Source organism: Vipera ursinii (assembly GCF_947247035.1).
Source record: "Vipera ursinii genome assembly, chromosome: 1".
In the NCBI taxonomy this organism is placed as follows: domain Eukaryota; kingdom Metazoa; phylum Chordata; class Lepidosauria; order Squamata; family Viperidae; genus Vipera; species Vipera ursinii.
This window is the reverse complement of record NC_139512.1, coordinates 71650140-71673189: the sequence shown is the minus strand read 5'-3', so window position 1 is coordinate 71673189 and position 23050 is coordinate 71650140. Positions and strand designations below refer to the sequence as shown.

General features: G+C 38.3%; 1 protein-coding gene across 1 annotated transcript in view; it reads left to right on the top strand.

The window, feature by feature from the left end:
* Nucleotides 1–23050, top strand: part of GALNT16 (polypeptide N-acetylgalactosaminyltransferase 16) — a 199989-nt gene that overhangs the window by 93915 nt on the left and 83024 nt on the right. The window contains exon 3 of the mRNA XM_083348504.1: nucleotides 15146–15244. Within this exon, the coding sequence (XP_083204630.1) occupies nucleotides 15146–15244 (99 nt within the window). The remainder of the gene's footprint in view (nucleotides 1–15145; nucleotides 15245–23050) is intronic.

Sequence of the window (23050 nt, the reverse complement as noted above, 5' to 3'; positions counted from 1 at the left end):
CTGGACTAGAACTCACAGTCTCCTGGTTTCTAGGCTGGTACCTTTAACCAGTACACCACAATGGTTCTCATTCTTCCACATATCATTGTAATTTCCCATATATTTTATTTCTACTGCATTGCACATTAGTAGACAAAACTGAATGTATGTGGCTGCTCTCCACAGTATTTCTAAATTCTTTAGAAGGTATTGTAACACCAGATTCTTGAAAATTGAGTCACCAGCTGTGCAACAGAATGGTAAAAAAAAACTCAATAAAGTAGCATCCCCCCTACAGTCCTTTCCCAGATGATCCTGGGCAATACTATTTCTATTGAATTTCAAGTTATACAACGGATGTAGTGGGAAGCACTCATCATTTACCAGTTGATGCTTATTTAAGTGCATGAAGAGATAACAATATATGAAACGGATGAAGAGGTAGATAAAGTTACCAGCAGGCTACTGTTCAAAGCAATAGAGCTGGCAGGTTTATTGAACAGGATATGAATACTTCAACAATTCCGGACTTGCCAAAGAACACCTGGTGATCATACATTACCAGAAAGTATCAGTGTGCTTTGTTAGTGTCTTCCAAGATACTTGCTGATCTTTAATTTCAACTGGTAATATCAAAGGAGGGAAACTCTTTTTCAAAGGCTCAAGGAGATATTTCTCTCAAATTATACGAATTAAGTTCATTATATGAATTAGGAAATATTAATGATATTGCAATACTTGTCCCAAATGCAAAGTTTTAGAAAATCTTTGCAATGCACCCAAGTCTTTCAAATCTCTAGAAGTGTAAGCAGCTTGTTGCCTTGAAGCAATCTGTTGTGATTCAGGGTCAGCCTGTGGGTTCGGCAGTTGGGTCGGACGATTCAGAGGAGGAGGAGGGGGGTGTTAGAGAGGTTGCTGAGGGTGTTGGAGAGCTTGCTGATGAGAGCCCTCAGCCAGGCCCCTCCCACCTGGTTACGATGCAGACCCAGCTGTGTGAGCCTGACAGTGTGGATGAAGATGACCCACAGCTGGCAATGTTCGAGGACGCCCGACGCAGGAGGCAGTCAATCAGGAGTAATCAGAGGAAGGCAATGGGGCACCTCGGAAGGAGGCAGAGAGAAGCCACGCCCTGAACTGTTTAAAAGGGGAATGCATGGGAGGGCTGGTTTGCTGAAGGCAACCGTTTGAATAGCTCCTGTTTCATGGTTCGTGTCTTGTTTTTGCTCTGTTTGCTTTTGTGTCCATAAATTTGGCAGGCTTAGTTCCAGCCTCTTGCCTTCTTGTAAAAGGGGTTGTCCCTGCCTTATCTGCAGGGCTGGTAGTAGGCTGGTACAGAACACAATCCATCAGGAAGAGAAGCGTATCAATGGTCAGTTTACTTTCTAAATGGCAAGGGCAAAACGAATTTCCAGACTAATGCATTAATGACTGGAGGTGGTAGACTGGAAGAAGAACCAGAAAATCCTTTCCCCATATTTCCCAGAATCCTGGGGCAAAAATCTTCCTGCTTTTCACCATGCTTCTATGAGGCCTGTGGATGGAAGCAAGAGAATGAGGAAGCCCTCATGCTTTCCCAGAACTTCCCACCAATCAGAATCATAGCAGAATAACAGAGTAGGAAGGAACCTTGGAAGTCTTCTAGTCCAAACCCCTGCTCAAGTAGAAAACTTTATACCCATTTCAGACAAATATTTGTCCAGTCTCTTCTTAAAAACCTCCAGTCATTCCACTGATTATTTCTAATCAGTGATTTGTTTGGTAAAAAATAAAAAGGTGCTGGAACTCACACACAGCTCCGGCTCCAATTAAAAGCCCTTTATGGAGTGGGGGGAGGGGGGAACTGCTTTAGGGACCTTTTGAGGTGCAGATCATGTGAGCAGCATCAGTTGATGGATGCCATGGCCATGGCTTATGAGAGGGTGCTTGTTTGGAGCTGGGATGTCTTCTGCCACCTTGTCTTCCTCTCCCTCTGATGACACAGAGGTTTCCTTTGGAGCCAGAACAAACAAGATGGCGGAAGCACTGCTGCTTTGGGAGTGTGCCTGGTCCCTTGAAGAGATTTGCTCCAGGAGCCAGTCCTGGTCCCTGGTGGCCAATGTGGGGGTGAGGACAGGGGGTGGTGGTGGTGGTGGGAGCCTCATGAACCAATGCAGAGAAGAGGGTCTGCTTTCAGGGCCGTGGAAGTGTTTCCGGGTCAACCTTCAATTCCCACGATTTCCCTGGGCAGTTTCCTTTCACCAAGCCAGACCTTTACTCACGTTGGCGGCTTAGAAGGAGCCAGTTCTAGCCTTCAAAAAAAGGTGCCAGAATGCCGTTCCGTACATTCTATGACAAAAAAAGCACTGGTTCTAACTGTCAGGAAATTTCAACTTAGTTCTCGGTTGCTTCTTTCCTTGATTAGTTTCCATCCATTGTTTCTTGCCTTGCCTTCTGGTGCTTTGGAAAATAAGTTGACCCCCTCTGCTTTGTGGCAGTCCCTCAAATATTGGAGCACTACTATCATATCACCCCTAGTCCTTTTCATTGAACTAGACAAACCCAATTCCTGCAATTATTCTTCATAAGTTTTACCCTTTAGTCCCCTAATCCTCTTTGTTGCTCTTCTCTGCACTCTTTCTAGAAACCCAACACCTTTTTTACATCATGGCAACCAAAACTGGCTGTACAGTAGTATTCCAATCAATCAGTTAAATTAATATAGTGTTTATTTCACCTCATTTAATTTTTGTCCCAACATGCCTACATTTCAAAATCTATTCTGGCACACATATAACCCCAAAACAATTGAAGCTTATGTTAAAAAATGTGCCTCTATGGAACATGCCTAATCATCCATTTTCAGTTTGAGGATGACAGTTTAATGGTAACAAATTGCATGTGATCATCTATCATTTGGCATTCCTGTGGACATAATAGTAATGCATTCTTTTAGCTTGGTTTCTTATCAGGTAGTCCTTTTCCAAGGACCAGTGGGTTGACTTTGAAAAGAAAAGATAGGTTTCAAAAATGCCACACATAATTCAAGCTCCAAGACTGCTTCCAAACCAGCCAAAAGTTCATTCACTTTAACATGACTTAGTGATCTCTTTGGGAATCGCTGAATGAGTTAAGCATTCAATTCATTTTTCCAAGCAATACAAGGATGATTTGGGATTCATATCAGCAATATGCTTTCAAAGTCAATTTTGGAAGATCATCTACTCTTATTAAGACTACTTCATTCTGCTTTACTACACTTAGTATTGTCTTTTCTTATTCAGAACCTTGTCCATTAGGCAGAGGTGGTGACAAAGAATACTTAATGAATTTAATAATTTCAATCAGACTTTCCTAGTCCTAGATGAGCATTTGGATCATTCAGTGACATACGTATATTTATCAAGCAGCTGAAAGACTTGACTTTTATATATGCTTTTTGTGTAAACATTTAATTTGTGATTTGGTTTTTATATAGTCCTAGTGCCAGGTTGGCACCTGTACAGTACCTATTTTAAAACACTATTATGCTGCATCTTGGGCAGGCAACCCATATTTTTGCACTGATCAGGATTTATATTCTTTGCAGTCATCTGGACATTAATACTCTGAGGGTTGGTTGTCAGTCTCTTAAATGACTGAATATAAATCCTTCCATTCCCCACCAATCAGAGCTGAAGAAGCTTCTTCAGAAGTGAAGAAGAAAGTCTAGTTGCCTTTTGGAAAAAGCACCTTTGGGACAAGCATATCTGAATAATTGAGAATCTCCAAAGTCATGTGGTCCTTATTATATTGAAAATAAAATTTAAAGTTTGTGTTCACCAGAAACTATGTAAACTATTTGGGAACTGCAAGCAGCATATGGTGAACCATGTTTAGGATCCTAACTTTAGAATAGAATAGAATAGAATAGAATAGAATAGAATAGAACAGAACAGAACAGAACAGAACAGAACAGAACAGAACAGAACAGAATAGAATAGAATAGAATAGAATAGAATAGAATAGAATAGAATAGAATAGAATAGAATAGAGCTGGAAGGGACCTTGGAGGTCTTCTAGTCCAGCTTTTTGCTCAAGCAGGAGAACTTGTACCATCTCAGACAAGTGACTGTCTAGTCTCTTCTTTAAAATCTCCAGTGATGGAGCACCCACGATTTCTGGAGGCAAGGTGTGTTCCATTAGTAGTTAAATGATCCAAGTGTTCCTAACTGATAGCTTTCTATGGAAATGTCTATTCCATATTTCATCCCATACTGAAACAAGCAGGGAAATCCTTTGTGCAAAGAAGCATAACATATAAAACATACCTAATTTCTCTATATTATTTGGTTTTAATAGCATGCGAAAAAAATAGATGTGAATTAGTAATTAGCAATAAGATACTAATGTGCTTGATTGTTGTTTTCCCATTTACCTTTCATTAGGACTTGGAAATTACAATAATTTGCTAGTGTCATAGTAATAAAATGGTATGTGAAAAAAAATAGATGCTACTTAGGGTAGACATAAACAATAGCTATGAACATAGAGATTAAAAATACTAGCAGTTCAGTAATAATAATAATAATAATAATAATAATAATAATAATAATAATAATAATAATAATAATAATAATAATTATTATTATTATTATTATTATTATTATTATTATTATTATTATTATATTTATATTTATATTTATATACCGCCCTTTCCCGAAGGACTCAGGGCGGTTTACAGGGCATATTAAAATCACATCAATACAAAATACAAAGTTAAAAGACAAATAAAAGATTAAATTATCCCTGAAAATAAAACCCCAGTTAAAATTCTCAGCCTGGGTCAGAGAGCTCAAAGAGCCAAGTCTTCAGGTCCCGGCGGAATGAACGCAGGTCAGGGGCAGTCCTGAGCTCCACGGGCAGCTGGTTCCAGAGGGCAGGCGCACCCACAGAAAAGGCCCTCTCCCTGGGTGTTGCCACCGGCAATCTTTAATAACCATAAACAGTAATAATATATAAAACCTGTCTCATTTAAATGTCATGAATAGAATAGTTGCATTTCCTAGCTTTGGGGTTGGGGAAGCTGCTTTAAAAGACACCCTGGTGGGCTAAGTATTCATGCCATCAGAACTTGACATCTTTATGGTGGTGCCTCTCTTTTTCTCTTACCTATCCAATGCTTTGAAATTCTCTATTCTGAAAACTTTGGCCTTTTATTGCTTTAAGATTTTGTTACTGGTACTGGGTATTGAGGATCTTCAATTGACGGCCCTATATCTCCATTCCCCTTTTAAAACTATTTTCACCAATGATGAAAGGCAGATATACTTCTAGATATACTTCCAAAATTGAATTAGATCTGACAGTTTAACACATTCATTAACCATATACAGCAATGGGAGGAGACAGTTAAATGAATGACAGGTCTGGAAAACTCATGATCTTTTCACATATATATCTATGTCTTTCTCTCTCTCAATCTATCATTGTCATCATCATCTATTAAATTTATTGGTCATCCATCTTATTATAGGTATCCACTTTAATGAGCAGGATGCACTTAGAAGCGGCTGAAAAAAGCTCTTTCATTTTAAAACCTCTTTGAGACCTGAACTCACTTTCCTTCTCCTACTCCAGTATTGGTCTGCTCATTGATTTACTGTCGCTGAAGGGAACAACATTAGCAACTGAGGTTACAAATCTCCTAATTTATTTGTACAGGTAGTCCTCGACTTATGACCACAACTGAGTCCAATTTTTTTCTTGATAAATGAGATATTTAAGTGAGTTTTGCCCCATTTTATGACTTTTCTTGCCACATTTGTTAAGTTAATAACTACAGCTGTTAAGTTAGTAACACATTTGTTAAGTGAATCTGGCTTCCCCATTGACTTTGCTTGTCAGAAGGTTGCAAAAGGTGATCACTTGATCCCGGGACACTGCAACCATCATAAATCATAATATGAGCCAGTTGGCAAGCATCTGAATTTTGATGACATTGTTCTGTACCAGCCTGCTACCTGCCCTGCAGAAAAAGCAGGGACAACCCCTTTACAAACGGCAAGAGGCTGGAATAAAGCCTGCCAAATTTATTAACATAAAACAGACACCAACCATGAAACAGGAGCTATGAAACAGGACTATTCAAGCGGTTGCCTTCAGCAAACCAGCCCTCCCACACATTCCCCTTTTATACAGTTCAGGGCATGGCTTCTCTCTGCCTCCTTCCAAGGTGCCCCATTGCCTTCCTCTGTTTACTCCTGATTGACTGCCTCCTGCGTCGGGCATCCTTGAACAGGGCCAGCTGTGGGTCATCTTCATCCACGCTGTCAGGCTCACACAGCTGGGTCTCCATCGTGACCAGGTGGGAGGGGCCTGGCTGAGGGCTCTGCGGAGCCTCAAGGCCATCATCAGCAAGCTCTTCAACACCCCCCTCCTCCTCCTCTGAGTCATCCAACCCAACTGCCGAACCCACAGGCTGACCCTGAATCACAACAGACATGATCATGGATGGGAATGCTGCAACAGTCGTGTGAAAAATGGTCATAAGTTACGTTTTCCAGTGCCATTGTAACTTTGAACAGTCACTAAATGAACTGTTGTAAGTCAAAGACTACTTGTACAATAGGAAAAGAAAATGCCCATATTATTCAGCAATAGGTTTTGTTTTGTTTTTCTCTAATTTACGGAGAGAAAAAGTGCATGTGAGGAGGAGGGAAATGACAAACATTTTTTGAGGATGAAAAGGTGTTTGGATATATCTTTTTATACAGAGCAGTTGCTAAAGAATGAAAAAGATTCTTTAGAACATGTATTCTTGCATTTTGTTCTTAATTCTGGACTGTCACCTGAACAACCTGACTAGGATGGGCATAATTTTGCTCTAAAACAAGGCCTTTCAGACCAATAAAAAAGGAAATCATATACTAATAGATATGTGGCTTACTGTAGAGAAGATTTGCCTGGTGCAGAACACAGAAATGGATTTGTACACGTGTATCTGCATGTTTTTCTGCTCAAAGGACTTTGGGGCTTTTTTTCTTTGGCTTGAGATTGTGAAACACCAATGTCTTGTTCATGTTGTTGTTGTTAGTTGCGAAGTCGTGTCCGACCCATCGCGACCCTATGGACAACGTTCCTCCAGGCCTTCCTGTCCTCTACCATCTTCTGGAGTCCATTTAAGCTCACACCTACTGCTTCAGTGACTCCATCCAGCCACCTCATTCTCTGTCGTCCCCTTCTTGTCTTGCTCTTCTCCAGTGAGTCCTTCCTTCTCATTAGGTGGCCAAAGTATTTGAGTTTCAACTTCAGGATCTGGCCTTCTAAAGAGCAGTCAGGGTTGATCTCCTCTAGGACTGACCGGTTTGATCGCCTTGCAGTCCAAGGGACTCGAAGGAGTCTTCTCCAGCACCATAGTTCAAAGGCCTCAATTCTTTGGCGCTCAGCCTTTCTTATGGTCCAGCTTTCACAACCATACATTGCAACTGGGAAGACCATAGCCTTGACTATACGCACTTTTGTTGACAGGGTGATGTCTCTGCTTTTTAGTGTGCTGTCTAGATTTGCCATAGCTTTCCTCCCGAGGAGCAAGCGTCTTTTAATTTCTTGGCTACAGTCCCCATCTGCGGTGATCTTGGAGCCCAGGAAAATAAAATCTGTCACTACCTCCATTTCTTCCCCATCTATTTGTCTTGTTCATACGATGGTTCTATTCCATTTGTGGAATACTGGCTTCTGACTCACATGCTTCAGTCTCAGTCCTTGTTTTCATCCCTCCTTCTGCTGGACTTGGAGGTGCCAAGTGACTCTCCCCCTCCCTCTTTTTTGTGTGGGAACGATGGGCATTTTGTCTCTCCAATACCAATTCATCAGGAGCTCCCTGATGCACAATTCTGGGCATGCAATCTTTGTGTCTCTTTCAGTAGCTGTAGAAACTCCCTCTCCTTCTTCAAATAACTTTTCCTTCACTTCAAAGTCAAAACGGTTGGCAAGCACTGAATCAGAACTCTAGAGTTAATAGCAAAGCCCAATTCCCCAGGAGAAATCTGAAGCATCAGTCTGCACAATAAAGGAGCAAGTGGGATTTGGTTAAGGAGGATAAACGATGAAATGTACCGACAGTCTTAGCACACTTATTGGTGCTTTGGAAGTGAGAAGGGGGTCATGTGCAAAATGCCCAGGTTCTCCATAATATAAAAATAGACCATGTATGTTTCGGGAGATAGAGTTGGACTACCTCATAGATGCATGGGTTCAACATCAAAGTCTCTGATCAGCAAGTGGACACAGATTGAAGGAATGGAAGAGAAAGGTGGTATCTTTATACTTTGCTGCAATTCCTCAAATTTACCATCAATACAAATTGATTCTGCCTGTTTTGAACAATGCTGTTTCCCACTTCGTCGCTTTAATAAATGGAGAGCTACAGAGAAGGAATCTATACAACATAAGGGAAAGGCTATAGTACTGAAAAATATAGCAACCTATAGACTTGGGAAGATCTGCACTTGAGTCTAGCACTCTGTTCGATGCAGGAATTTTAAAACATGCCTGGCAGTTGGCTGTCCAATGGACATGGATCCAGTGAAAGGAGCCCACCTTTTTGATAATTGGTTCCACTGTTCTTACTGTTAGGATTTATTTATAATTTGCCTTCCTAAAATTTAAATTCATTTTTTTCATATCCTGCGTTTAGTGCTGAAAGAGAAGAGGTCTTTATCTTCTTCTATGTACTATTACCTCATTTTTTTCTTTTCAAGGTTCCTTTTTCCCTTTCACCATACAGAACTGGGTCTGTAATCCTTTAATAATTCTTGCTATCCTTTTCTGAAACTGTCCACTTTCTTAAAATGCTTCTTAAAATCTGGTGCTTAGAACAGTATTCAAGATGTGATCTGACCAAAGCGGAATAAAATAAAATTATAGCTTCCCATAATTTTAATTCTATACTACTGTTGATACAACCTAAAATTTTATTTGTCTTTTTTGGAAGCCATATCAGGCTGCTGTATAATATTTAGTTTGCATCCAATTAGGCTCTTTTCCAGAAATACAGTATCATGACCATTTCAGGTATCCTCCATCCTATTCCCTTTGCATTTATTTTTGTTTCCTAGGTGAATAACATTGCACTTGTTCCTGGTAAATTTCATTCTGTTACTTTCAGTCCATTTCTCTAACTTATGAAGATATTTTTTACTTTATTTCTGTTTACTTGGGTATTAGCAGTCTGACTCAATTTTGTGAATTTGTGCAGCATTTACTCCACATTCTTATCCAAGTCATTAATAAAAATATTGAAAAGTTATGGGCCTAGATTAAAGAAACCAAAACCTATGGCATGCTATAAGATATGCTGCCTCAGGCATAAATGAAAAAAAGATATGTGAACTGAACATTCAAAATAAAGAATATCCTGTGTTCATGGTATCTAGTCATGCAAAACACTGAAGCAGAAATTTAATAAAATATAAATAATCTGGTACTGTAGATATTCATGGATAAGCCAAGAATAAACCACCCCCAAATTTGGGCTTGGCTTATCCGCATGTATTGTATTATTATATGGTAATAATTACCATATTATTATATGGTAATACTCGCTAAAGTATCTCTATGTGCCTGCAGATAAGGTCCCAGTTTCTTACTTGAACTTAAGAGACCGTATCAATCTAATCAGATAACCCAAGTGGAGACTGCTTGATCAAGCAGCACTTTATTTGATCAAATTAAGCAGCTGGGTGCCCAACAATCTGGAACGCTGGCAGAGTTACATCCTGAAGTGCTACACCTTAGAAAGTTGGTAGCATTGCTTTATAAACTTTGCTAGCCAATGAAAATCAGACAACAGAGCCATTACATCATAAGGAAGACATCAATCATTCCTGTACACTCCCTTATTCCCTCCTTCAGTATATATCGCATCCATATACGTGTTTCCCCTGCTTGCATGAGATTTCCCTGGTGCAAAAGCCGATTACAAAAAGCAAGAAAGCAACAATTAGACTAAACATTTTCCCTTTGTTCCAGAACCCTTCAAAGTCAAACCAAAAATAGCATGAAAACTAAGCATCTATGGATAAGACCAGTTGTAAAAACTTGAAATGGAATCTGTCCTAGAAAACATTTATTGATACAACGTATGAAAATAAGTGAAGGCCTTTAGAATATATTGAAACAGCACATGAAAAATTTGTGGTTCAGCTTATGGCCCATTTTTCATAGTTTGCTTAGAAATTAGAGGCTTGGCTCATTTTGTGGAGGGGCTTTTCCACAAGTCTATACAGCACTTTTGTCTATAATTTTGCTGAAATATTAAATGACACGCTTATGTACATCAGACCATTCATGATGGCAAGGGGCAGAAAATTACTGTGCTTTTGCTTCACATTCGCACTTTTTGCGCCTTCAAGTCTGCATTAATTCCTAGCAACTGCCTGGGCTAGACCCGGCAGTTTTCCTGGCAAGATTTTCAGTAGTTTGCCTTGTCTGTTTCCTACGGCTGAGAATTGACTGGCCTAACATCACCCTACTGGCTTCTTGCCTAAGGTGGGGCTAGAATTCACAGTCTCCTGATTTCTAGATTGATATCTTAACCTCTGCATCAGACCGACTCGCTCTCAAAATAGCATGAGTTATTTGATTTCTGTAGCTATTATAAAGGCTGACCGAGGATCTGGGCCAATGTGCTTGCATGTTTTGGCTGGCTTTGAGAACTGAGCTTCTCTATGCCAATTTATCTGAAACCAGGTCAGTTTATGGGCAGTCTATTTCATCTCACTTTTTTCTTCAGTTTTAACTAAACCCTCCCCCCTTAGAGTTGCCAGGCCCTCACCTGGAATATTATCTAGAATGTTATTTCCCCATTCTCCTTCAGTGCAGATACTAACAATGAGTGAAGAAAGCACCTGGTTGTGAAAGGTATCAAGAAGCTGTTACTTTACCATCACACCTTAGCATACATTTTATGCACAATGGAGTAATTGCTCACAAATGGTCAAATGAATGCACACTGTATCTACTGGAAAAACAACCAGAGCAGGTGGTTTCCTATTTTGTGAGGGATACGTTTTTTGTTTGTTTCTTTCTTTTACTTTAAGATTGGTTATGATTGAATACAGTTTGTTGCAGTCTCCTTTTGCTTTGCCTGAAGAAATGTTAATCGGCTTCCTCTGTTTCCTGTATTCTCATACTGGAAAAAGAAAAGATGATTTTAAATTGGCCAACAGCTACTGGTGTACTGGTGTAAAATTTGCTACTCCCACTGCCAATTCCTGTCCTGCTACACACAGATTCTGCCAAAAGGAAATGAATTGGTTCATTCCCTCAGTTTTGTTTCCTTCCTTTCTTGTCACAAACTGGGAGGAGAACACCAACCAATCCCTCTTAGTAATGAGGACTGTGGCTGAAGAGGGAGCAAGGCCAGTTTTGACAGGAGGGAAGTTTTCATGGGTTCGACCTCTTGTCAAAACTTACTCCAGGCTTTGCATACATTTTCAGTAGCTGATCTCCAGGCTGAATGAAGATGATGATTAGGAAGGGCTAGCTCAGGGGTCTTCAAACTTGGCCATGTTATGATTTGTGGACTTCAACTCCCAGAATTTCTCAGCCAGGCATGCTGGCTGAGGAATTCTGGGAGTTGAAGTCCACAAGTCATAAAAGGGCCAAGTTTGAAGATCCCTGGGTTAGCTGGTTCCTTCAAAGCTCCCAATCTCTGATCACACAGTCATTTGGAGCATTATGTGGTGGGTAATGAGTCTGCACCCCTTTCTCTTGCCATCCGTACAACCTTGCTAGCTGTTAAGCTAATTTTAAATATGGATTTAGTCAGTGCTTTTTTTGTAAAAGAAAAAGGTGCCAGAACTCACACGTGTCATACAACCTGCCTTGCCTATCCTACAAGGTTCCATCCAAAAAAGGTGCCGGAACTCCGTTCTGAGCGTTCTATGACAAAAAAAGCCCTGGATTTAGTAAGAGGTAGAAAACAGTTCTTTAGAACAGGATGATTACTCTGAAACTGGAGCTGCAAAAGATAGCTAAGGCTGCCTTGGATAAGTTTTAGAGGTGAGGTGAAGAAATATCATGAAGACATAGCCGAAAAGAGAGGGAAGAAGAGTTGTTCATGTTATGTTTAATGCAAGTTGATTCTTAGGATTTTAACTAAGCAGCAGTAGTGGAAGACACAGGTATTTATTTGGGGATTTGTAGCCTATTAAGGATGGAATTGCACCTAGTTGAAGTTCAAATTAGAAATTCTTTCAGGAACAATGGCACAAGGTATACAAAGGGAAAGGATCTCAGATAAGGATCTCCTTGTGTTGAAATTTTAATCTGCTTTGTAATAAATCTTTCAAAGCAAAGCTCTGAGAGATTCTAATTGTTCCCAATATAAGTTGCTACAGGAGAAGTTTGCCAGATATGAAATAATTCATGCTAGCTGTACTGATCCTAGTCCATGGTTCAGCCATGTGGGTCACTGCTAGGCGGTTAGCAGCACTTCAGCCTGCCATGTGATGTCACAAGAACCTCAATTTAAAACATAAGAAATATTTTATATAATTAAAAAAATTAAAATTGCAAAAGATTCCTGAGAACACAGCTTGTAAGAGTTCAGCTATTTTTAAAATGTAATGTCATGGATCAGTTATGACATCCAGTGAAGTTCTGAGGTCCATGGCTTAAGAAACTGGCAGTGACTGGGAACAAAGACAATAGAGGGGACAGCAGTTTTCATGGTGGATTCAGTTTTCTGTTAACTCAAGGATGGGTGGAGAGCACTATATCAAGGGTACTATGCAAGAGCTAATATAGTTGCTTTTTGCATTATGTTTCTCTCCCTCTGCACATCACAACCTTTCAGTGTCTGTCAGTTGTTAATTTGGTTGATCCCTTTTTTCAGGAGAGATAGTTGAGCCAAGGATCAGCTTTGAAACCTTGTAGGCATGGGAGATACTGATGTGAAAGATCCAATCTCTCCCACTAATCACATCAGAATAGCCACATATAGGACAGTGTCTAGGGATCAGAAAGGGGAGGCTATTACTGAACAAACCTAAAGTAGCCAATAGAAGTTGCGCTGATCCCATTCTTTCAATTCAATGCCATGTAATTATGCCTATGATTTTAGAATGCACTGAGATGAGGAGGGGGAAAAAAAAGCTATTTTAACGTTGAAACAGCTAAGGACAACTTAAGGCAGCCTCAGATATGAGCTAGGAAATCAAATGAAGGCAACATCATGAAGGCAGGGCAGAAAAAAGAGGTCACCAGGAAATATTTGTGGCATGGTTAGGTATAACTGAGAACAAGCCTCTCGGTTTCTTATACAAAGCTGTTTTGAAATTCTTGTCTCCATATTCTTGTCTCTAGTCAAAATAAAGATTTTGCCATGCTAGTAGGATTGCATCTCCCTGAAGCACAATAAGACAATGCCAATTGAAATTTGCTATGATGGTGTAAATCCAATGACAGTTAGAGCATTCCCAAACTGTAAAACACCCTTTCACAACAGAACACAGTGCAGGACTCTTCAGCTGTCCAGCTTTTTTCTTCCCAACAGGACTCAAAGTCATCAATGAAGAAATCCAACATCTTCAGAGTGCAGGTTGCAAGGTTTCCATTTCGAATCTCTTTCTTCTGCCTGTATACTATAACAGGCTGAAAGCTCTTCAGTTTGTCAATTATGGTGACAGACCAGTCCAGTGTCATGTTGTTTCCCTCTGACCTTGATCAATCTAGTCTGTGCTCTCCCTACATTTTCTTTCTAGCACAGATTGTCCTCTAAGGTGACTAAAGCAGTCTTTGTACTATGTTGTGGATTAACTATATTTAATCAAGGTACACTGGTTCTTGTTTAATGTCTACTTGGTCAGCAACTGTTCAGACATACAGTAGTGCTGAACAAGTGATAGTTATGACTGGTTCTCATGCTTACATATGGTTGCAGTCAGTGGTGGGATTCAAATACGTGAACAACTGGTTCTCTGTGTGGATGCTGCTACCGGAAGTCCATTATGGGCCTGGGCAACAAAAAATTAGCTATCAGTTTTGCCAAAGTGGTGCAAACCGGCTGAATCCCACTACTGGTTGCAGTGTCCCACGGCCACTTGATTACCATTTCTGACCTTCTTTGCCAACTTCCTACAAACAAAGTCAAGGGAGAAATTGGTCACAAATGGTGACCACAAGGTGTCCTTGCATAAAGAGCCACCGTGATTCAATTATCATCACTAAATGTGTGTGCTGGAATTTCCATTGCTAAGCGATGCAGTCACATGACATGCCCCATAGTGATGAAAATTCTAGCCCCAAACACCATCATTAAATGAGGCACCTGTGTTAATGTCTTCAATTTCCAAAAAAATTCTAGCTGGTGAAATGCACGTTGCAATGTAATAATAAATCATTCTTATTGAAGTGTGATACCTGGAAGTGTGAAGCTGCCAGATTCTCAATCATGTTTCTAAGAAATGGAATATTGGTGATTGATAATTAAAAAGTTCTTCTAAGCCATGAAGGTATTGATCACCAGTATAGCTCTCATTTTTCCATACACCCTAACACTAACCCTTGAAATGAAAGAGAGGAAGAATCCATACTCTTATTGACAAAAATAAGAAGCCAATAAGGGAAGTCAACTCTCCCCCTAAGTAAAGACGATTAATAACAACAGCCTGTGTGAATGAATATGATTTGAATAATGTCAGCTTAACTGCTCCATGCATCCTGCATGAGCTCCATGCTCCACAGTTGCTGTTGAGCCATGTAACTACATGCCACATCACCTCATCATCAGCTCCTAGGTTTGTGGAAGAATTAAGACTACCTGCTGATTTAATCCGTCCTGGATTTGCATCTGTTTCTTTCTTCCCATCCCTGTATCAGTTATGCAGCAAAAGGTATAAATAGGTGCCATCTTGTGTCTTGATGGTATTGAAACCACAGGCTTGTTAACAAGTGTTCCTGGCAGTTATATAATCCAATGTGTGCTAAACCCTGTTGTCAGCACTGCCAGCATGTGATGAATTGCAATCATAAAAAAGATGTTGTACTGGGAAATGTGTTGGCAGGACAACAAAATTCAGTTGGATGCTAAATACTGCATGTGTATCAGGATTGGTGAGATTTTACTTGATTGGGAATTTCTTTTTTATTAGTTAATTCTGCATGTGCTCTGCCTGATGAAAACTTCTTTTCTCATTTGTTATAGATGTGCATCTGTTCACTACACTGCAGACCTGCAAGCCACAAGTATTATTATCACTTTTCACAATGAGGCTCGTTCCACATTGCTCCGTACAGTGAAAAGGTACCTTGTACTTTTAGACCTAAGAGTCATGTACATAATATATGCAAGAATTAATTTCCACTGTGATTAATGCAGTTTATTCTGAGTAAAAAGAGAACAATCTAATATTGAAATCCCAAGCACAGAAGAAAGTCTTGTTGAGCTCAGCATGACATATGTCTGCCTAAGGTTGCCCTCATTTCACTGTTAAGCTTTGTTAATATTAAAAGAGCATCTGGATAGGCATGTGTTCAGATCCATGGGCTATTTGTTCATCAGAAAATGCAGCATTAGCCCAAATTGTCTGATCTGTATCTCACATCCTTCTGCGTTTTCAGAGGCATTGCTGTCTGTGTAATCACAGCATTATTATCAGGATCATTTTAAAACAAAACAAAGACTTTAATCCTATATTTGCATTTTATCCCTCATTTTTAAATTCTGCAAATCATGATCATCATCAGCTATTACTATTCTTAATTATTACTTGAAACAGCTTACATCCTGTGATGATACCTTTAACACCATTAAACAACAGTGTCTGCTTATCCCAAATCTATGGGAATAGATTGAGAAAAATGCCATATCCAGTCTAAACATCTTGCTGACTCTGTAAGCAAACATAATAATAATAATAATAATAATCTCCCAGTGAAGCACTACCTTGACATGGTTGTGGGTCTTGTGTGCTCTGAAGAAGATGAGAGCTATGGCAGAGGTTCAATGATATTGGACAGGTCTCATCAGAGAAGCCAGATGCTTTGTTTCATAAACAATACAATGAAATGTAATTTACAAAAACCCATACCACATCAGTCATCACCTGGGTCAACAAGGACTATGCTAGAGATCCTGGACATCTGGTGACAAACTGACTATAGGACTCATAACTTTTGGCTGAACAATCAGGCCAGCAGCTGCAGGCCTACTGGAAGAAAAGTTGTTTACTGCTTGCAAATATAAAATAGATTGAAAACAAATAAATAATGATGTGTTATTACAAATCAAGACCAACAAGAAGAGAATAACTGAAAAGAATGCATCAGCTCTATAAAGAACAACATCCAGAATCATAAATAATAGAACAGAAACTAGCAGACCAATGCCATTGTTTAATATAAAATAAAATATCCACAGAATCAGAATTGGAAGAACTGAAAAGGTCTACCCAGAATAAAGAAATCAAAGCCTTGCCAGAAGTATCACAGACCATGAAGGCAAACCAGGGGGAATTCGCAATAGAAAAATCCAGGATAACTATTGAATCATTTTGATTCTCAAATACGGTACCTTCTCCTCTGCCTTCTCCTTACAAATAACAAAGCTCTCTAACTAAAACCTGAGCATCTAGAACAGCACAAAAACAGCTGAAAAAGATTGCTTGCATTGAAACTTATTCCAAAGAAACAAATAGCACAAATATTAAAAGATGTCAAAACTGTAATATCAAATATAGGCATTATCTATTGCACCAAAATGGAAGCTTAGGTTAGAAATAAAAACAGAGTTCTTGCCCTAGCTTCTGCCAATCTAGCAGTTTGAACGCATGCAAATGCAAGTAGATAAATAGGTATCACTTCAATGGGAAGGTAACAGCGTTCTGTGCACCTCGCCATACAGTTATGCTGGCCACATGATCATGAAAGTGTCTTCGGACAACACTGGCTCGTTCAACTAATGAAGGGAGATGAGCACTGATATGACTGGACAGGGGAAACCTTTACATTTGCTAAAATTAGATGCAAACAAGCTAGAACAGATAAAAAGAAGTTGAAGGAGAAGTCAAATAATATGTAATCAAGAAGAATCACCTAGAAACCAGGAAGATCAAAGAAGCACTAGAAATAATAAATCAGTAAATCACAGCTATAGCTAGGAAGATCAGCAAATATGAATCTCAAATTGGACATTATAGGCAGAATCTCCAATTTCAGTTGAATTAGAAATGTTTCTACCAGTCAATCAATGGAGGGATGGCAACAAAGTAGTCCATGCCTGATAAAGAAGACACTGTACAGTTCTAGATATAGCTATGGTACAACCTAAAGAAATACAAGAATGCAGCTTGGAAAAAGGAGGTAAATAAGAATAGAAAAGAAACTGAAATGATAGAATTTGTAATAAGAGCAGAAATGGTGAAGAAAAAAGCAAGGAAGATAAAGAATTGGTCATCACTGCATGGTTTTGGGTAGAAACATCTGACTGGTCTACCCACTCACTTATTGCCAAGAAATTTCCCAACATACTGCAAGGAAATGAAATTGAAGACCGGTTGACATTTAGTAAAACCTACTTGATCATGAAAATTGAAGGAAAATTGATATTATGGAAATAATATCAAGAGTCTGGATGAAGATTATCACTACAAATATCTGGGTATCCTTCAAGCTGATAATATCAAGCACACTGGAATTAGAAGAAACTTAGAAGTGAAGACATCATGAGAGTGAAGAAAATCTTAAAGTCTAACTCACTGGAGGAAATACCATCAGGGCAATTAACACTTGGGCAAGTTCTGTCATTAGACACACTGTTGAAATAGTGGACTGTATTCAAGCAGAATTAAAAGCCCTGGTTAAAAAGGCCAGAAAAATAACAATGAATCATACCCTTCATCCACACAGTGATGTTGACAGACTCTACTTATCAAAGAAAATAGGTGGATGTGGAATGTTGCAAGTACTCCAGACAGTTAAAGAAGAAAAAAAATGGCATATGAAAGATATCTGAAATACAGTGAAGAAGATGCACTGAAGCTGGTACGCTGTGAAAACTTATTGAGTACTTGAGAGACCAAATTGGCCTATTAAAAAAAGCAAATGAAGAATAGAAAAAAACCAAGGCAAGGCTAAATATTTCATGGCCAATACATTAAAAATCTAGTGGACAAAGCAGATAACAAGACCTGGGAAAGGCTAAGAGCAAGAAAGTTAAAGAAAGAGATAGAAGGGTTAATTCTGGCTGCACAAACCAAGCCTTAGGAACAAATGCATACAAACCCAGAATTGAGAAGACAGCAACAGATAGCAAATGTCGCCTCTGAGCAAAGCTAATTGCCACAAGAAGATAGCACAGACTGAGTACAAACAGTAGTAAGTCAAGCATTGGAATACGTATGTACAAGAAATATCATTTGCTTGCAGGAATTGGTGGACTACAAAAATAGACAAAATAATAGAAAATGAAGAATCTAAAGTATTCTGGAATTTTAAAATTCAAACAGACAAGCATCAGCCACATAACACCCCAGACTTAACAATTGTCAATGGTCAATCAGAAAAACGAACAAACAAAAAATCTGTGGTACCTTTGTAATTCCTGGAGACAGTAGAAGAGAAAAAACTTGAAAAAAATCACAAAATACAAAGACTTGCAAATAGAAGTAGAATGACTGCGGTAAAAGAAAACAAAAATGGTATTAATAATCAGTAATATGCACCTTGGGTCGAATCCCAAAACATCTGGACCACCACTTGAACACCATCAACATTGACAAAATCGCCACCAGTCAGTTGCAAAAGGCAGCTTTACTTGGAACAGCTTACATGCTCAATGATACCTTTAACACCATCCAACACCATCTGTATATGCCAGGTCCTTGGAAGGACTTGATAGTCCCTGGATAAAAATGCCAAATACAGTCTGAATATCTGGCTGACTAGGTGACCAACTATAATCTATGTACTTTAACCTGCCCACGTTTTACAGAAAATTTGAAATCTTTTCAACAATGGTGTATAGTACTGCGTGTATGGTAGGATGGATTCAGAGGCAGAAAGATTTTAGATTAAAATAGCTTTATTATTAGGAAAAAATATATTTAATATATATATATATATACATACTGTACTTTACTTCTAGAAATTAGATATGTACTTTCATGAATTATAGAGTTCCTAAGAGTCTATTTCTCAATGTAAAAGTTCTTTAGCCTACAAGGCTCATCACCTTGAAAAATACATTATTCAAATTCCAGAGCAAAGAAACAGGCGTTGAAAACAAAGAATAATAAGTAACCACCTCTTCTCCCACGATTTTCTTTGAATCTGTATCTGGCCTTTGCTGAAGTCCTATCGCTTCATGCAGGACCCTATCTGATTATCATCTACTTGGCTAAATAAATTATTATTTTTATTAATAAGCCATAAAAAGGTACTCAGCCCAAACACTTTCTCTCTACCTTGGCTTCAGTGCTTTGATCCTAATAAGTTCCCAGTAATGTTAAAAATGTTGGTTTAATGACTTATTTGCTGGAAGCGCAGATGGAAATAGAATTTTTGATGACAAGCCAGGATGTAAATTTAATAGGTAAAGATTGCTAAATGGTTTAAAAAAAACTGTTGCGGAGCTAGAGAATTAATTGGTCATAAGGCAGTAACTATCATGCCCAGGTAGGAACAGTTGATACCTGCTACATGATAGCCAATTTATTTTCCTCCCATTCTTTGGCTCTGGGTAGGAGCCAAATATGCCAATGCCTGGCACAGTTTTTAATATTTTATTCCCCTTAGCTCTCTGCCTCTGCCTTTCTTTTTGGGTTAAGCTCACCATTTTCCCCATTTATTTCCAGGCCAGATTATCTACTCTTTGATTTTTCTAGGGGAAAAAACAGTGTTTTGCTCTTTGATATATTTAAAATTCCTTCAAAGTGTCCCTTTAGCAATCTACCAAGTCAGGGAATTCCCCCCCCCACCATATGTAAGTATGAGAAGAGATAGTGGGAAAGAGAAGGGGGGGGTGAGGTGGACAGAGAGCCAATGAGAATGAAGCAACACAGAACTCTGACATTAATCCATTATTCATTAGAACTCCTTTCCCTCACTTTGGGCCTTGCAGAAAACTGCTTTGTGAATAATAACAGGCATTTTATCTCAGGACTGCAAACAGAGGGATGGCATTGCATGCTAGTGAGAATAAATGTATTGCAAATATCCTGCTATTCCACCTGGGGCATTTGCTCGCAGGAAGCTGTAGGCAGGCAGGGTAGGTTCAAAATAATAATAATAATAATAATAATAATAATAATAATAATAATAATAATAATGATGATGATGATGATGATGATGATGATGATGATGATAATAATAATAATAATAATAATAATAATAATAATAATAATAATAATAATAATAATAATAATAAAAGCTACAGAAAACTGCGCTACTCAGAACATCTTACATATTAAGGAGATACCTGGTTGATACCTAGGATGCGGGCAGCAACCCGTGTCAACCATTAGTGCCAGTAAATCTGAGTGTTCAGTTGACTGAGTTTCATGTTTTATGAATAAAAGTTTTATAATAATGAAGAAGAAGAAGAAGAAGAAGAAGTTGGAAGGGACCTTGGAGGTCATCTAGTTCAACCCCCTGCTCGAGCAGGAAACCCTATTCCAGGCTATGCTGACTCAGGAATTCTGGGAGTTGAAGTCCATGAATCATAAAAGAGCCAAGGTTGCCTAGACCTGCCCTATATCATTTTAGACAAATGGCTGTCCAGTCTCTTCTTAAAAACTTCCAGTGTTGGAGCATTCACCACTTCTGGAGGCAGGTTGTTCCACTGGTTAATTGTTCTAACTGTCAGGAAGTTTCTCCTTAGTTCTAGGTTGCTTCTTCTGCTCCCCAGTGCTATAAACCAATGAGGCAAACAAGGTGACCATTTGCTTTTTTGATAGCCAGAAATTCTTGCTTGAAACAGTTGCTTTACAGGTAGTCCTTGGGTTATGACATTGCTAAGCAATAAAACAATAAAGAATGATGTCACATGACCATGTCACTTAGCAATGGCAGTTTCAGAAGTCCCAGCTGCTGCTGTTTTTTTTAAATAATATTTTATTAATTTTCCAATTTTACATTTAAGTATTCAAAAAGCAACGTGGCGGCTGGGTTAATGAAATGAACCTTTATTGTCAAAGTACAACTATGTGTACATTGAGATTAGCTGAGCCTCCCTTTGTGCTCCCACAAAGGGAGGCTCAGTAGTTCGATAACAAAATCTTTAGTACAAATCTCAAGTTACAACATCAAATATTTCCTCTCTTTTTCCCTTCACATTTACTGTCTCATATTTAAGCTAATACAGTTCTTATTATAACAACTCAGTAAAAACATCATTATTACATTTATCAATAAATTTTAGCTTATATGTATCATAATTATTTTTTACATTCAATCTTCATAAACAATCCATATCCTGTTATTAATTTTTCTCAATTTTTAGTTTCCCATCAATATTCCAATTTAACCTTTAATATTTATAATTTTCAGGCTTTAGGTAACCAAGATTTCCCTTTTCTCAATTCATAACAGAATCTAATATCCAAAATACACATTTTATCTATTTGAATATAATTTTGTTCTATTTCCTAAAAGTTAGCTATTTCCCACCATATTAAATCTTCTACTCAATAATACATTATCCCCTTTAATACATCAAAACCATTATATATATTACCTGGGTTAATCAATAAATCAAACATATTCATAATATTATTTTTTTAATATTATTTTTTTCTTTTAGGTCTAATTTTTAAATATTAAACAGATAAAATCCTTATTTTCAACTAATTTTCAAATATTTTAAATCTAATGACCAGAATTCCCTTTATCTCAACTTCTCCCTTTAATGCTCTAATTAGTAATATGAAATCCCCTCTAATAAATCAAAACCCCAATTTTCTTCAGCCTTATTCTGGCTTTCTTCCTTTGCCAACTAGGCTTCCATTTCAATGCTTTTAGATCATCAAATAGATCTCCCTCTATTGTATATGTTATATGAAATAAAGGAGACCATTTAATTGCCATTTTTTTTGGAAGGACTAGCCCATTTGTATTCATTAAGTTGTCTCCCTATTATTCTAATTCCCCATGATTGCCCTGATATGTTTATCTTCCATTCAATCTGTTCTTCTTTCTCAAATTTCTTCTGATTTATACAGAAAGTCTTTTCCATTTTCAGTGTTGCCACTCCCTTTTCTGGATTTTCCATTAACTGTATTTGTTGGTCAGTTGAGTGCTCTGTGTTAATATTTGATTGTTCTACCTCTTCTGTTATCTTCTGCATTGTTAGTTCTTTGGTTGTAGTCAAAGTTTGGGTTTGTGTATCTAAGCTGGCATCTTGATCTTTTATGTTAGGTCTTATTTTATCACAAGCTAAAAGAATGGTTTCATGTATCTTTTCCTGGTCTTCATCCATCTCTTTCACATGTTTATAAATAGTCTTTATAGTACAAATCGTTTGTCAAGCAAGATTTTATAGTCTGAGGTATTTCACCATCTCATATAGTAACCAATATTCCTCAAATAAAGAGATAGGAAGGCAATTCCTCACATAAAACTCTGAAAGTCAGTAAAGGTTTACATTCACAGTTCAAGTAGGCCAGTTATGCCACCCAGCTGTTCTTTTACAGGTGAGTTTCTCACAGGTGATGCCAAGCTCAGAAGAGTCTTATCTAAGGTCTGGGCTTCGAGCCAAGTCTCTTTTAGGAAATAACAAGTTGTAATACCAAACATCACCACAAGATGTCACCAATGCCATTTAAGGTTTTCTTAAGTTCAAAATTTTTATAATCCTTTTTCCAATTTTATTTCTTTTTTGTAGATAAAAGCAAAAGTCTCCAATAAAAATAGGAAAATTTTTGGTCCCCAAGTTTCAGGAACATATAAATCCAATTAGATTAAAGTTGTTCTTTTAGTGCTTTAATTCCCCTGGGTAGTCAGTTGCCACAATTCTTAGAGGGTGGGATAGAAATTCCCTTCCCTCTTTCCTCACAGGGGAAAGATACTTCAGACAGATTTTACAGGAAAAGAAAGTACTTAGGGTAAAGAGAAG